The 15,502-nt window shown below is 41.5% G+C and overlaps 1 protein-coding gene across 3 annotated transcripts in view; it reads right to left on the bottom strand.

The window, feature by feature from the left end:
• LOC109290933 (putative neutral ceramidase C) overlaps positions 1-15,502 on the bottom strand; it is a 68,566-nt gene that overhangs the window by 6,387 nt on the left and 46,677 nt on the right. For all 3 annotated transcript variants that reach the window (XM_019507761.1, XM_019507760.1, XM_019507762.1), the window contains 8 exons: positions 13,942-14,057; positions 10,666-10,760; positions 8,903-8,942; positions 8,256-8,351; positions 7,992-8,087; positions 5,486-5,635; positions 3,683-3,742; positions 2,157-2,245 (listed from right to left, as the gene is read on the bottom strand). In XM_019507761.1, coding sequence (XP_019363306.1) covers positions 2,157-2,245; positions 3,683-3,742; positions 5,486-5,635; positions 7,992-8,087; positions 8,256-8,351; positions 8,903-8,942; positions 10,666-10,760; positions 13,942-14,057 — 742 coding nt within the window. The remainder of the gene's footprint in view (positions 1-2,156; positions 2,246-3,682; positions 3,743-5,485; positions 5,636-7,991; positions 8,088-8,255; positions 8,352-8,902; positions 8,943-10,665; positions 10,761-13,941; positions 14,058-15,502) is intronic.

Raw genomic sequence — 15,502 nt, 5'->3', positions numbered from 1 at the left:
GATACTATTTAACCAGACAGAATATACAGCTCAGCACTACAAACTTCCTACCATGGACCCACTCAAATCTCAAGAGGAAGACAGCAGCCCTAGAATATCTCAAGGCTCAGTGATCCAGGTTTTGTAAATTCCCTTTTGTCTTCAATCATCTTTGAGTAAACTCAGCTGTTGCAAGCGCTGTATTGGGAACATTGTGTCTTTCATTTTGTAATGTAATGTGTTTTTACTGGAATATCTCCAAAGCCATAGTGCTCCTCAGATGGACATTTTCAAGTCTATTTTTTTTTACTGATGTGCAGGAAATGGTGATAGTTAAGTTATCAGTTTTTATTCAAATTAAACAACAACTGCTTTACACAGTGATTGGAGAAAACATCCCTTTATAGTCTTTGTGTGTGGCCTAACTTTAACTCTGTGAATTACAATTCTGAAAGTCACATTATCTTTGCTTACTGTTGTATTTCTTTCTGTTAACATTGGTAGTTTTACCACACTTTGCTTTTCCAGTTCCTTCCCCTCTCCCTCCCCTTCATTTCTAATCTTAAAATCAAAGAGCAAAGTCATTAAAACAAAAAGCAAAGCCATTTAAAAGCTTCCCCTAAAAAAAAAGTATTGGTGGAAATATTTTGTGCCATTCTTATTGTCATACTATTAGGTGGTATTGCTCAAAGTGTGGGGAACAGGACTGTAAATCAGGATCTCTGGATTCTTCTCCTGGATCTGGCACTAACCCCTCTGTGCTATATAAGGTAAGTCTTTTCTAACAATTACTCTCTCCACAGGATTGCCATATGTTAATACACACTGCTAAAAATATAATAAAAAATTCTAATATAATAAAGGGCTTAGTCTGTGTGTCTGTCTGTCCATAATGCTTTTGGCCAACTGTGCATGGACCACTGAGGGAGGGTGGCAGTTGCCTGCGTGGGCCCAGGCAGTGCGAGCCCAAATTTGAGCTGCTGCTGGGGAAGTTTGTGGTGGCAGCAAACACCCCCAGCCACCCCAGCAGCAGGGCTTCCCCATGCCTCCCTACCTGGGGGTGGATCACAGTGGCAGTGCCTCCCATCCCCGATGCCCCTCAGAACAGCTGGCAGGGAGGGGGAGGCAAAGTGGGGGGACACAGTGGTGGTTGTTGTCATGGCCAGGCAGCAGAGAGGGAGGGAGGGGAGCAGAAAAGGGGCACTGACAACAGCCGGCAGGGGATGACAGGTGATGGGGAGAGGGGGAGGCAAAGGGATGGTCTTGGTAGCAGCTGTTGTTGGGGCCGGGCAGCAGGGAAGGAAGGAAAAGAGGGAAGCGGGGAGGGGAAGTGGGGTGTCACAGTGGCAGTGCCTCCCCGCTGCCCAGCCCCAACAACAGCTGGCAGGGAGGGACGGAGGAGAGCGGGGACAGTAGGAGAGGTGTGGGGGAAGCCCTGCTGTGAGGCGGAGGCAGGCAGGGAGTGGGAGCCCTCGTGCAGGAGGCGGCAGCAGCAGAGGGAGTCTTTACATGGCCGGGAGTGAGTGGGGGGAAAAAAGAGCAGGGGGCATGTAAACACTCCCTGAAATCTGTCATTCTTGATGGGCAATTAGCTAGTATACAGTTAATAAACATGAGCACACAAGAATTTCCCTTAGAACAAACTAAAAATTACACTACAAAAGGCAAGTGTGGGGGGAGAGACAGCCCCAGAAAGTGGGAGTATAAAAGCACTGCTCCCACCCCTTCTATCCTAGGTACAGTGCTGAGAACTAAGGTGCTAGGCCTTTAACTTGAGCCAATATCATATACCTTCCTGACTCTGTGCTTGAGGTAAATTCAGATATGAAGGCAGAACATTCCTCTCTGATTCTGCCTCCTTCAAGTCTAAAGTAAAGGCTGCTGATGTTCAAGGACAGGAACTCTGGGCTAAAGTCTGGGTATTTTAAAGACATAATCAGGCGTCCCTAGAGAAAACCCAATGTAGGTAGGAACGATCTACACACTGAGGCTGTATCAAAAATCAGGCCTAATGCAAAGGTTTGCATAAAAATATTGTTTTTGCAGTGTTAGCATAGACCAGTTTGAGGAAAATCCAAATAGTGCCTAAACCTGGTCCCTTGGGTTTTTATTAATGAGATCACTGAATTGAAAATATTCAGTGGAATTTGTGAAATAATGTTGTGGGAGTTACTCACCTGGTTTCCCAGGAGGCATCATTATGTACTACACGCCAGCTTCTAGAAGCACTCTCATATTTCTCTACTGTAAGGAAGGTGTGATCAGTCTGGAATAAAATGAATAGCACTAGTCATATACAGAATGGCCAGAAGAGTGAGCCTTCCAGAGCCTAAATTTAAACTGAAAAACAGGTGATACTACTTCATTTTTGACTGATAAAGCACAACACTAAACTTAACATATAATGCAGGATATATAAAGCAAACTACTTGTGAAAAAACTGCAAAAAAATTAAGTTAATCATCATCAATTTCCATCAAAGATTACTGATAAGATAATTCTTCTCCATTTTTAATAATGTTTGCCTCTGTAGTAAAAAACTAAACAGTTTGAAATTACTTTGAATTTCAGAATGAAAGCTCTGACTTTCATTGAGTTGTACCACAGTATTAAGAAAAATGTCTGGATTGTTTATATCAGTGGGGGCCAAACTTTTTGCCAGACGTGCCACAAATTAAGTCCCATATTCTGCTGAGTGCCATTCCAGTCCACTTACCCACCTGATCTGCTGATCTGTTTTCCTGTCCCTGCCCTATCTGCTGCTGTACTGCCTGCTCCCTCCCCAGTCTGCCATGTGCCACTCTCACAGGCTGCTGGTGCCACAAGATGGTCACTCCTTGCTTATGTCATCAATTTAGTATTTGAAGACTGTCATATTGAAGTCATTTATGTCTATACATACAAAAAAGGGTGAAAACTACTTCAGATGAAATAACTGGAATGCCATATGAATATTTTTGAAGGGCTTGGTGCAGTAGCATAAGGAGGCACCAGCCCAGACACCTGTTTGCTAAAGTTCCTGGGTCTTGAGCCATAACAAGGTGCCTTATACCCTCTGGCACTGTGTCCTGAATTGGAAACAAATAAGTTGAGGAGTGATCTTGAAAAATATGAAATAGAGGATAATAAGAATAAATACACTAAAAATGAAATGAGACTTTTTTTTCAGATTGAGAAAAGCAGAAATCCGAACAGGGGAAGGACTTGCTAGGCTGCAGTACTGCAGGAAGAGAACCTGGAAGAGAACCATGAGCTGAATAAGGGACAACAGTGTGCTCTTGTTGCAAAAAAGAAATAATAACATACTGTGCATCACTTGCATAAAAGCATCACTTGCAAATCAAAGGGAGTGAATATTCCACTCTATTCAGCACCAGTGAGGCCTCATCTGAAGTACTGCATCCAGTTTTGGTCTCTGCCTCCAAATTAGAAAGAGTCCAGAGAAAAGCAACAAAAATTACAAAAGCCCTGAGCAACATGACATGAAAGGCTGAAACCAGGATTATTTAAGCCAGACAAGGGAAGATCAAGGGGGAATTTGCTTCCTCCCACCCTTCCTACCTCTATGTTCTTTTGTTTTATTCTCTTTTTAAAAACTTCACCCAAGAAGATTGATACACAAAAGCAACAGCAATTACTAAGCATTAACCACTCTGAAGAAGAAAACAAAAACAAAAATCTGACATCACTTAATATTACTTACCATATTATCTGCACAATTTCTGGGATTTGCACTTACAAAAGTTACTTCAACAACTTCTCCCTGAGAAAATATCAGAATATTTGTGTAACTGGTTCAATGTTACATATCAACAATATTTTAAAGATATTCTCATTGATATTACCATATCATCCTTCTTGTTGCTACAGGATTGAAGCTTATACTAGATGCATGTCACATGCAATTAATGCTACACAATAAACTCTAGAGCCATTTAAACCAAAGTACACTGCTTCCAGGTGCAGCATCTACATATGCACCCAAGACAGCAGCAATTTTAGCTGAGGTGGAGCAGGCCCAGGCTGACAGGAAGCATGAAGGATCAGCCCTGGGCTTCAGGTGGTAGCACCAAGTGGCAGAGGGGTTGGCAGGAGCCAGGGGTCTGATCCTAGGCTGGCTGAGCTGACTGGGCACAATTTGCGCCTGGTGCTCATCATCTACACATGTGTTTGGTCACACTTAATAACTCTGGCATAAGATAGTACTGTCCCTGACTACTATTTTTGGTGGATTTAATTAGTTTATTGCACCCTAATGCCAGCACATGTGTAGACCATGACACTTTACTGAAGAGCTAATTAGTCTACGCTCCAGTAAACTGCATGTGTAGATGCATCCACTTTCCCTCTCTGTAGAGGGAACTTTCCCTCTCTATAGAGCCATAACGTCTCACTCTCCTGATTGCACTCCGACTCCTGAATTCTCACTGTTACATTAAGAGTGTGTTTACTCTGCCTACGCATGCCCAGGAGCTCAGAGAAGCCCACCATGGACACTCAATTCTATTTCATATATGCTAAAGCCTTGAAATGAGACAATCTATTCTAGCCTCCTTTGCATGACTGTGAGTACATGTAGTCTGCCTCATGTATTGGTACATGCTCAGGGTCCTTTGAAGATGGCTCATTGCTCATTTCTAAGACTTGGCATGTGCCAAGTGGGAGGTGTGTGGGCAGGTATGCTTCACAGTTGTTCTGCTGCGTTTGCCACAAGAGCAGTATAGACATGGCCTTACAGCGTGATGCTGTTAACTGCTGAAGATAAGTATCTCATTCCTATTCTGTAGCAACTTAGAGTTTACTTGTAAAGAAACTGTAACACGACTTTTACCATTTAACCTTTTTACATCTAGAAATACCAAGAGGATTCTTCTTCAAAGAGAGATGTCAAGTGTTCTTTTCTTTTCATTCATCAATTCTAACCAAATTTCATTTAAAATATTTTAATGAAAGATAGGCTGTCTTTATCTTGTTCTTTTTCTAACCAAAGGACAAATTATGTTTATAGAAAGCCACTTATACAGTTATCTATCTCTGAAATGCCTGTACTTTTCACAGTAGTTCATTCATTTGCTTTTTCAAAGGGAATTTTTGGTTTACTGCAATAAAAAGTAAGGAAGAAGATTTTTTTGGATTTAAAACCAGTTTTTTCAAATTTATGAGAGCTATATCAATGCCTGAACATTTCTCAGCTCTCATTTGTTTAAACAAGAGCTCAATAAAACTAAAATAAATTTAATTTCAAATTTCCCCAACACACATATAGAAAAGTTAGGTTGCTGTTATAATCAAGCTTCATAAGTACTTAGTCTTGATACCATAGATCAGATGTTACTCTTGTAACCTAAGTCCATTAAAATCAATGGTGTCTTGGATTTACACTGAAATGGTGTAAAAGCATGCACAATGCCTATTTGGAAACTTCACGCTAGTTAGCAATATGATTAAAAATTGACAAGTGCTTCAAAAGATTAGTTAATAAATGACATTACGCAGATATTCTTACCACTCGGTAATGTTGTTTTATTTCCTGTAATACATCTCCAAATGTTTTATTCAGTGGTGCTACATCAGGTAAAACAGCAGGTAACAATGAGAAGTTGGTTACATTAAAAAATGGTGGCTCTGGACCTTTGGGTAAATCCTGAACTTCATGCTGAAAAAAGAATGTGTGTGTAACATGGAGAAATTTACTTTGACAGTACCACTATAGTACAAACATGACCAATTGTATGCTGATGCTGTCCTATTTTCCAAAAATTCAAGAAACCAAACATGCCATTTAATAAAATATAACAATAATTGGTTTGAATGTCAACTTGTAATACATTCACCAAAAAGTACAGTGAAGGGTCCTTGTTATGCTACACTCAGTACTACTTCATTCTGAGATATAATCTACCTATAACATCAGCTACAACCACTGTCACATTGCTTAACTTCTTAAATCCTAGAATGCTCAGGACCTTAATAGTATGATACTTATGTACAAGCACGCAACTCTTTCATGTTTGAATTTACACACCACAGGATCCTGATTCAAAATATGTGACAGAGAATGAAGCCTTTTTTAGATTTTTGCACATCCTAAGACATGTCAGGGTTGAGGTCTTGATCCTCAAGATATTTATATTTTAAAACGTTAACATTTCATGATTCCAGAAACTGTACAGACCCTAAAGATCTGGGCTTACTGGGAAAAAGTGTCCCTTCTCACACACAGTTTGGTAAAAAAAATTGAGAATAATTTTAAGTTTAGATATATGCAAGCTTTACTAGTTTCGTATCCCACGAAGGAAAAAGTACTAACAACCTGAAAGCTGATCTAAACCACATCCAGCCCTGAACAGCATTCAGCCAATAATTTTAACAGCCCAGAACTACCAAAGGACAGACCCACACCACTGTGACTCCTTTGACAGGGTGACAAGTATAATGCCAGCTCTCTACCACCGGGAAATTCTTTTAATTAAATGGAAATTCCCAGGGTGCTGGTTGCTAACCAGATTTCTGCTAGTTTTGCACAGTTAGAGCAGTGTAAAGCAACTAATATACTTACTTGAATCCAAGATGAGATTTCTTTCCTCATCCAGTATGGGGGGAAAAGCCCCTCATCTTGGATTTGAGTGCAAGGCAGACAGGGGACAGGTGGCTGCAGTGGCTCTGACTCCACCTCTGAGCCTGGCTGCAGCCAGAGTCAGAGCCACAGCAGCTGTCTGCCCACCTTATGCCTACTCTCTGAAGCCTCTGCCCACCCCCATCTTCCCCTGCAGCTTCTGCCCCCTCACCTCCACTTACTGTCAGGCACAGCTCCAGCTCTAGCTCCATTCCCACCCCAGGCACAAAGCACATGGAAGCTCCATGCCCTGCCCAGCCAGTCAGTGGTGCAGCTCTGGCCCAAGGAAGCTGCTGCATGGCCAGGTAGGGTCCACACTCCTGTGTGCTCCATGCCCCAGGATGAAATGGAGCTAAAGCTCATCTGACCATGGTGGGAGGGAGAAGGGGGGCAGAGACAGTGGACAGGGAGAAGTGGAGAAAGAAGCAGAGGCTGTGAAGAGAAGGTAGGGGGAAGAGTCTGCAGGGGGCAAGTGGCAGTGGGAAAGGCAATGTAGGGGGGAGAACAGGCTGCAGGGAAACAAAGTTGGGGGGAGGCAAAGGGCAAATGGGCCACTTGTGTCTCCCAGAGCCATAACCCCCATCACTGCTTTCCTTAGTATAGCAGTGTGGGGGAAGAATTTAACATGCCCCTTCAATAATTAGATTCTATACTTGGAAAATTTAAACGAATTCATACATTTCCATATATAGGATCTAATTATTGGGGACGTTGTCTTAAGTATGAAGTTATCTTGGATTTGGGTATTTTGGATCTTACCTACCAAGGTATGGTAGATAAGAAGAGAGAATCAGGGACATAGTATTTAAAGTATAGGAAGGTAAATATCATGTAAAACCTATTTGCAAGGCAATATATACAGGTTTACCTCGCTTTATGCTATATGTGTATTCCTGGAAAACGGTCCATAACTTGAATTTGCAAAATGGGAACATACTTTACAATGTAGCAAATAGGAATACATTCCAAGACCTAGACTGTACTGACCCCCAGACCCATTTCTACCACTTTTACAAGACAGTTTTGGTACTCACTATCAGCAGATATATGAGCACAGGGTGGTAGTGAATGTTATCATAATGGGGATGGCAACTACAGAAACATGTGTCGCAGACAACAGGTGAGGAGCACAAATCCACACAGGAGACTATATTTTGATGCCTGTCACTCCCACAATGCACCACACAAAGCACCTGACTGCAGGCTTCCACCACACCAATTGCATAAGAGCAAATTTACCTCGCATATAATGAATTTTTGGTATAAAAAGGTTCATCGCATACGAGCTATTTCGCACGTACAGAACCCACATAAAGTGAGGGAAACCTGTAGATATGAGCACATATTGGTTTCAAAACATCATAGCAGCAGGCAGTATACAGAAAGCTTTGATTACCGTAGCTATAGCCCTTGCCAGCCTTCTGAACAGCTGAATATAAGCAGATAGTGTGTGTGGCCCATAAATGGTGGATGCTGCCTCATATCGTTGAACCTACAAAATAGGAGAGAAGATCACTGCATTTCTTGTATAGATCTTGTTGCTGCTGTTATTTTTTGTGAAAAAGAATAATCGTTCTGCATACACATAATCTTACATGAATGAAGAGTACACAGTAAAACATATTTTGAACGCTTTTTTTTCTTATAGCAATTTATTTACCTGATATTCTTCATAGGTTGCAATATAATGGGTATAAATATTACACAAGCCTGCAATTATAACATTCATTCCATGTGACCCTTGGGATTCAAATTCCTTTAAAACAAATGAAAATTATTATAAATATAGAATTCCCTTAATAAAGATCAAACATACAATTATAAAAATCATGTATTTGAAAGTCAAATACCTAAATCTTTTTAAAAGAACCATGGAAATAAATAAGAAACTCTACGACAATCTTAATGATAATCTTAATATGCGTATGTGATGATAGGATTAAGAAAGGGTTATTAATACGTTTTTGGTCACTAACAAAAATGTCAGTGATGTAAATGGTAGATTGTTAGGGTTGTTATAGTTTCTGATTTTTCTCATGTGTCACTGTGCTGCAGATATTGAATCCTGCCCTCAGGGCAGACAATGACAAATCTGCTTAGGCCAGGACATTAATGTGTATAGTACAATCTAGTGTTTCCATTTGTGCGTATGTGTATGAGTTGCTTTAAAATCTCTGGTTGAAAAACTAATATCTTCAGAATATGAAGGGGAGAAGAACAATGCAAACTGGAGACAGATGTCAGGCTGAAGAAAAATGCATAAACTCTTGGAAGCCCATTTCTTTCAGTTTTTAGTCAGTAACTTACGCTTTTAACAGCTTCTCTCAGTCTACGCCCAGACATTGTTCTGTGAAGATGAAAATAATGTCAAACGTAAAATAATATAAGGCAGAGAAAGTGCAATGGACTGAAATATAGAGCAGGTTGTAATCAGTGATAGACAAGCCTCAGAAGAGCATGCAGTGTGGTGCGCCCAAGGTTCTTTCAGCCTGAAAGGTTCAGCTGAATCTCCCCTGAATTATCTGAATACTGAATAACTCTGCAACTGTTTGGCATTTATAAATCACTAACAGCACATAAAAGAAAAGTTATTTTATAATATATTACCAGCCAGTTGCAATGCTTTATAGGGCCTGGATGAGGTCTAGAGTTCCTTTAATTACTCCATTGCATCAAAATACCTACTGATAGTTCAGATGTGCATCCCTCTCACTCCCTATCCCTACCCTATGTTAACCCCCTCACATATTCTCCTGGAGTCCTGATTTTTCACATTTCCCATGGGTCTCTCACTTCCCTGCCCCCACTCCACCCCCATCCAACATCTCACTGTATTATATTATAATAGAAAAGTCAAAACAAAATGTTTGATCTTATTGAAACACCATCAAAACAGGAATGTCCAAATGATTCAGCCTGATTCTCTCCCTTCAACAATCTTCCTAAAATCAACCTGTTCCCTCTTATGATGATTTCAATGAAAGTACATTTTCTCATGGAACATAGTTCACCATAAAAAAAAGTTTACAGGTTCTAGGAAACTACTTTTAACCTAAGCTATACATTGGTAATATCTTTTCTACAAAAAGGAAAGATAAAATTGGAATCCTCATTTTACCAATAGGCGACTAGAAAGGGCACTGACATGTAAGGCAGCGTTTTATAGCACTTTACATACCTCAATAACAGTTACGCAGCCATGTAACCACAGTTTTTGGCACTTAAATTCCATTTCATGCTGCCAACATACTTACTGCGACAGTGACAGTGGTGGTGGATGGCCCTTAAGGGTTCTAGCCCAATGCCTGAGTCCGTCAGGACAAGTGCCCAGAGAGCGGGAGACCTGAGTTCTAGGTCTTCATCGCCAGGAGCTGGTTTGAACCTGCATCTCCCTGCTTCCCAGCCAAGTACTCTAACCCGTGGGCTACAAGTTAGGCATTATCCAGACATCTCTCCAACACTCCTCTTCAAACTGACCCACTGCCCCTTGCATTTAATATTCATTTGGATAAAATGAACAGAGAGCAGTGGGTAAGATCCTGACCCACTGGGAACAACAGCTCACACTAGAATCTAGGTTGCTCCTTTCCAGGACAGCCTTCACTGCAGTGAGCCACAAACCCTTCAAGTTGTTCATCTCCTCCTAGCTCCACACATCCACTTTCTTGCTTGCCCTTGGTGAGTATGCTAACCATTAGGTTACAGAGCTAAAGCATGGAAAGGCCCTCTATTCCCTTTAGCAGCCAATGCCCACTAGTCGTGGAGTTTTGCCCTGCTGCAATTTCAAGACTTACAAGGTGTATGCAGGCCAGAGCAGGATCAGAAGGCGTGTGGAGTCTTGCATGCTGAACTGCAAACTGTGCATAATTGCCAGGTATATGGCAGTCATGCAGCTACCTAACAAAGTAAACAAGTAGCTAATTAAAGTGAAATAGGAGTTTTAGCATATAGCACCATGTACTGGTTTGGTGGCAATATGCAGTCTGATCTCTCTTCTCTTGTACATGTACAAGTTGGATGTAAAAGCAGTCTGCTCTGTTATTCTGAATAAGAGTATAAAAAGTACATACGTAAATTCTCCTGGAACAGCAAGAATTGCCACGGACCCAATGGTAATGATCTGAACATCAACAATTTCAGGGTGCCACGGATAAGGGAGCAACATCTAAAAAATGGAATGTAGGAAAATATTTTTAAGTCCATGAAATATAAAACCTCAACTACTCTTCTGTTTTGGCATTTTCTATATTAATAAAGATATTGATACAAATACATTTTAGTTCAAAGAAATGTATAGTAGCTGTTGAAATGCATGTTTTGCCATACTTATTTCTTTATATCCCATGTACATTACTTTATGCAACCATCCTTGGAAGCATGACTTACTAGAAAAGACTGAAAGAGCTAGGCTTCTTACGTCTGAGAAGACAAAACTGAGGGAAGATTTGTCAACAGTCTCCAAATACTTGAAGGACAGTTACAGAGAGGATAGAGAAGGGTTTTTCTATGTGGTCTTAGGAGATAGGACTAGAGCAATGTATTCAAGCTGCAGCAAAAGAAATTTAGGTTGGAAATTAGGAGGAACTTTCTGATTATGAGGGAAGTTAAGTACTGGAACAGGCTACCTAGAGAAGTTGAAAGCTTCCAGGCATGGAGCTTCCACACAAGCAATTGGACAGGGTTTGGCTGAAATGGTTTAGGCAGTCCTGCCTTGCGCAGGGGCTGAACTGGATGACCTTGTGAGGTCCCTTCCAGCTCTATTTTCCTATAATTCTTATAAATTAAGAGTGGAAGAAACTTATTGTATTATCTGCTCTGTCTACATGTGAACTCTGGTTCCTTATACTAAATTCTTAAATGATTTTTCTGTTCAATCTACAATGACTAAAGCAATAGGTTTTCATTTTCTTCTCTTGGGACATGATCATGGCCAGGAATTATTTTACTTTATATTTTTTTCTGTGTAACTTCACTCCATTATTCCAAATTAACTTACTTGACACACTTAAATTCTTCTCCCTGTTTGATGTGTTTGGGAAGCTGACATATTACAATTCAATATACTAAATGTTTTTACTTTTTCTCCACAGGCCAAAATTCCATGAAATAAATTATTTTAGTTTATTTTAGCATAAATTCATTATATTAATAAAATGTTTTTAATGATGAGCTACCCAGAACAGAATGAAATGGCTTTGGTATAAGATAACCAATCTTATAAAGGAACAAGTTATCAGAATCTTATAAAAGACCAAACGTTTAGGAAATTGAAGTTCAAAATCATATCGCTTTAAAAAGAAAAAAAAGAAAAAATTTCAAATCTTGCTAATGAGCTAAATTTTCAAAAACACTTGAGTCTAACTCTCACTGATGTTTAATAAGAGAGTTATGCTTGCACACGTCTAAATCAGGGGAGCTTGAACCTGGCCTGTGGGCTAGATCCAGCCCGTGCAGTTGAGGCAGAAAATTTGGCAGAAGGGAAGCAGCAGCCACACCCCTGCTGCCCAATTCCTGGACCCATGGGAGCCCCAGAGGCTGCCACTTCATGCTAAATTGGACGTGCAGGGTGGTGCAAGGCCTGATCCTGGCATAGAGGCTGCTCAGGGGTGGAACGAGACACAGGTCCAGGTGGGAACAGCACAGGAAACCAGGGCACAATCCCAGTGTACAGGGACCAGTCCCAGCACATGGGGCTGGACAGAGATGGGATTGGCATGGCATTCAGGGGCACGTGTAGATGAAATGGAGGTCCTAAATTGAACTGGTGGGTTTTAAAAAACACCGTGTCAATTTAGGGCTGATTAAACCCCTATGTTGTGTACACACCCTACTGACATACCTGCCTCTCCAGTGGGGAGAGGAGGGCAAGCTGCCAGCAGGTGGAGTGGTCCCTGGGCTGCAGTGGGGGGCTGGTGCTTCCCTCTGCAGCAGCAGCAGCCCTCCCCAGGCAGCACCTGCCCACAGGCACCTGGCTCGGGTGGTCCCGGGGACACCACAGCCATGGAGAGAAGCATCAGGCCCCCATGCAGCTCAGGCAGGCAGGCAGGCTCCAAGGAGTCAAAAAAAAAGATCAGGCTCGCCGCTTTTCTTGGATGAAGCCTGCCTTCCCGGGCTGCTGCCAGGCTGTCTGCGGGGCTTCCTACAGAGCCACAGAGCTGCATGGAGCCCAGTGCTTTGCTACACAGCTGTAAGGGCAGCAAACTAAAACTCCTTGGAGTTTTAGTTTGCTGCACCCCAAGTCATTTAAGGCACGTTATGCTACTGAATTTCCTACAGCAGCTGGAATTAATGCGCAATACACCGCCAATGTGTACAAACACTGCCACCATTAAATGGTGCAAAATCATTTAGCCATCTTTAAAGTGTCACACACACGCCTCTTGTTTCATGTACGCACAGCCCAGGTGTATGGAGGCCAGCTGAGACCACATGGGGCCTGATCCACAAATGAGGGTTTGAGCGGATATAGAACAGGGCCCAATCCAGCCCACAAACTGGCCCTGTGCTACTGCTCTGGCTCACAGGGCAGAAGATTGAACAGACTGCCCCACTTTGAATAGGGCACAAGTCTCTGGGGCTTATGCATACTGCTGCAAGAGTGGGTCCTGGTGAGGACAAGGAAGACTTGAGTCTGCAGCACTAAAGGTTCTTTCCTTAGCAACACTGCCTCTTTTTAGACTGAATTTTCCAGTCATTTTACTAGGATGAGTCCAATTTTCTTATTTTCCTGTTCTCCATGGATTTCTAAATGGAACCATATTTAACTCTATGTAGTGAAATATTCAGAACCTTGACATGTTAACCAAGACAAAAGATTTGATATTCCAATGACATTATCTTTTCAGTCCAAAATTTCCCAGAATTACTTTGAGCAAGTAGAAAACTCTTGTACCATTAAATTATATATTTTGGCCGGCAACCAAAGTTCTAACTGATCTTTCATGCATCACCATATTAATTCTTACATAAAGACAACCTGATCTTGAACATTTTCTGGAGTGTATACAGCACATAGATATATTTCCTTCATTGTGAATTATGCCCATCTTTTCCCCAAGTTAAGGTTCATGACAAATACATAGGGATAAAATACTCTTTTATGATCAGTACACTTCCTCGCATCTTTTACTCTCTTTCAGAGTATTGAAAATTTGTTTAGGTTTACTTCCTATTTTCATGTTTTTTAAAAGAAAATTCTCTTTAAAATGTCATACCATAACACAATTCCTCATCTACTTCTTTACGTCACTGGTTTTATTATGGTTGCAATGAAAATGAAAATCATTCCTCTAGGTCTAGAGAAGTCCAGAATAAATCTGTAGCGATGCTATATTAATACATCCTACCTCTCCTGTATTAAAAAGTATTGGCTTAGGTTTGTGGCAATCTTTCGTTTCATTGGATGGTGCTCCAAGCAGCTGATCACGAACAGCATCCCAGAATGGATCTCCTTCTACAGCACCTGCAGGTGAAAACACATTTTTGCTGGTTTTTCCTTGACATACATATGTCAAATTCCTTACTTGCATTTCCCAGAAATATTTATCTATCTAGACTGAGATTTTTAAATGAGTTTAAGGGACCTGTGTAATAGGGCTACACTAAATTTCGATGGGTGTTTCGTTTTAAAGCTGCTTTGACGTGTATCAAGCTTGAGATAACTAAATTGAAATGAAACAAAACGCTTCAAAACAGCTTTGAGATGAAATGAGAGTACTCGAAAAGTTTTAAAAATGTCAAAACATTTCAAATTTCAAAGCCGGGCATGCTTGCAGCTAAGTAGAAACTAAGGAGAGGGAGGGGAAAGAGTGGGAAAGAACTGCTCTGATATTGACTGTGTAGCAGGCCAGTGACTGATCCTTCCCTGAGGTCTCTTCCAATCCCAGTGCTCTGGGGGAGGGATGGAAAAACAGCAAAAAACGCATTGTATGAAGTGAGCTTTCTCTGCCTTGAGGTCAGCTTATTGAGCTGTGTCTTCCAGCAGTTCTGCATCAGGAAGACTATCACTTCCTACTTGCATCTGTTCCTAATACCCTTTATTATTATGTTCATTCCTTTCAATTTATTCATCCCCCAAAATCCTCTTTTTGTGTTTGTTAGTCTATTTTGCTTCTTTTCCCCCAGAAAAGAAATCTGTGCTTTCTCTCACAGTGTGCATTCCATTCACTGTGCAGGGAAACACAGCATATATTGCATATTATCATATGCAATTTATACAGGAACACCTACATACACGTATATATTTTATTTATTACATAAATACATACATACAATTATCTACATATATTACATAAATACATATTACATTACAGAAGAACACAGATTTTCCAACACACCAAAGACACTATGAAGCGTGCTGGAAAGGCAGCTGGCAAGCCTTCGGGGAGGGATGGAAGACGGGGTAGAGGGAGAACTGTAAGGCCCCCCCTCACCCCCCAAACTGAGACATATCCTCTTTCCTACAACTAGCAGGCATGAGGCTTCTGGTTCTACTGGCAGTAAGGAGAGGGGAGCAATGACACTGCCTGAGTCTGCATCCCCTCCAATAGGGGAGAGGAGTCAGGTGTCCAAGAAGAATGGTCGCTCCTTAAGGAGATGATCCTCCAAGCCCAAAGAGAGGTGATCCCAACAATGGATCAAAGGAAGCAGGAGGGCGCAAAAGCCCCCATGGCTCACCAAAAGCATCTGAGAATGTCTCCTAGCTAAACGGGAGGCATACACCCAATGGAAGGGAGGGACCATCACCAGGGAGGACTAGACTGCGGTTGCTTGGGGATGCAGGGCGGCAGTCAGGAAGGCCAAGGCAGAGATGGAACTGGGACTAGCTACCCTGATAAAGGACAACAGAAAGTCCTTTTTTAAATACATGGGGGGCAAAAAGAAGGTACCGAGTTACATGGGGCCCCT

The sequence above is a fragment of the Gavialis gangeticus genome, unplaced genomic scaffold, assembly GCF_001723915.1.
Source record: "Gavialis gangeticus isolate Ggan-Ray unplaced genomic scaffold, GavGan_comp1, whole genome shotgun sequence".
Taxonomy (NCBI): domain Eukaryota; kingdom Metazoa; phylum Chordata; order Crocodylia; family Gavialidae; genus Gavialis; species Gavialis gangeticus.
This window is presented reverse-complemented; position numbering and strand designations above follow the sequence as displayed.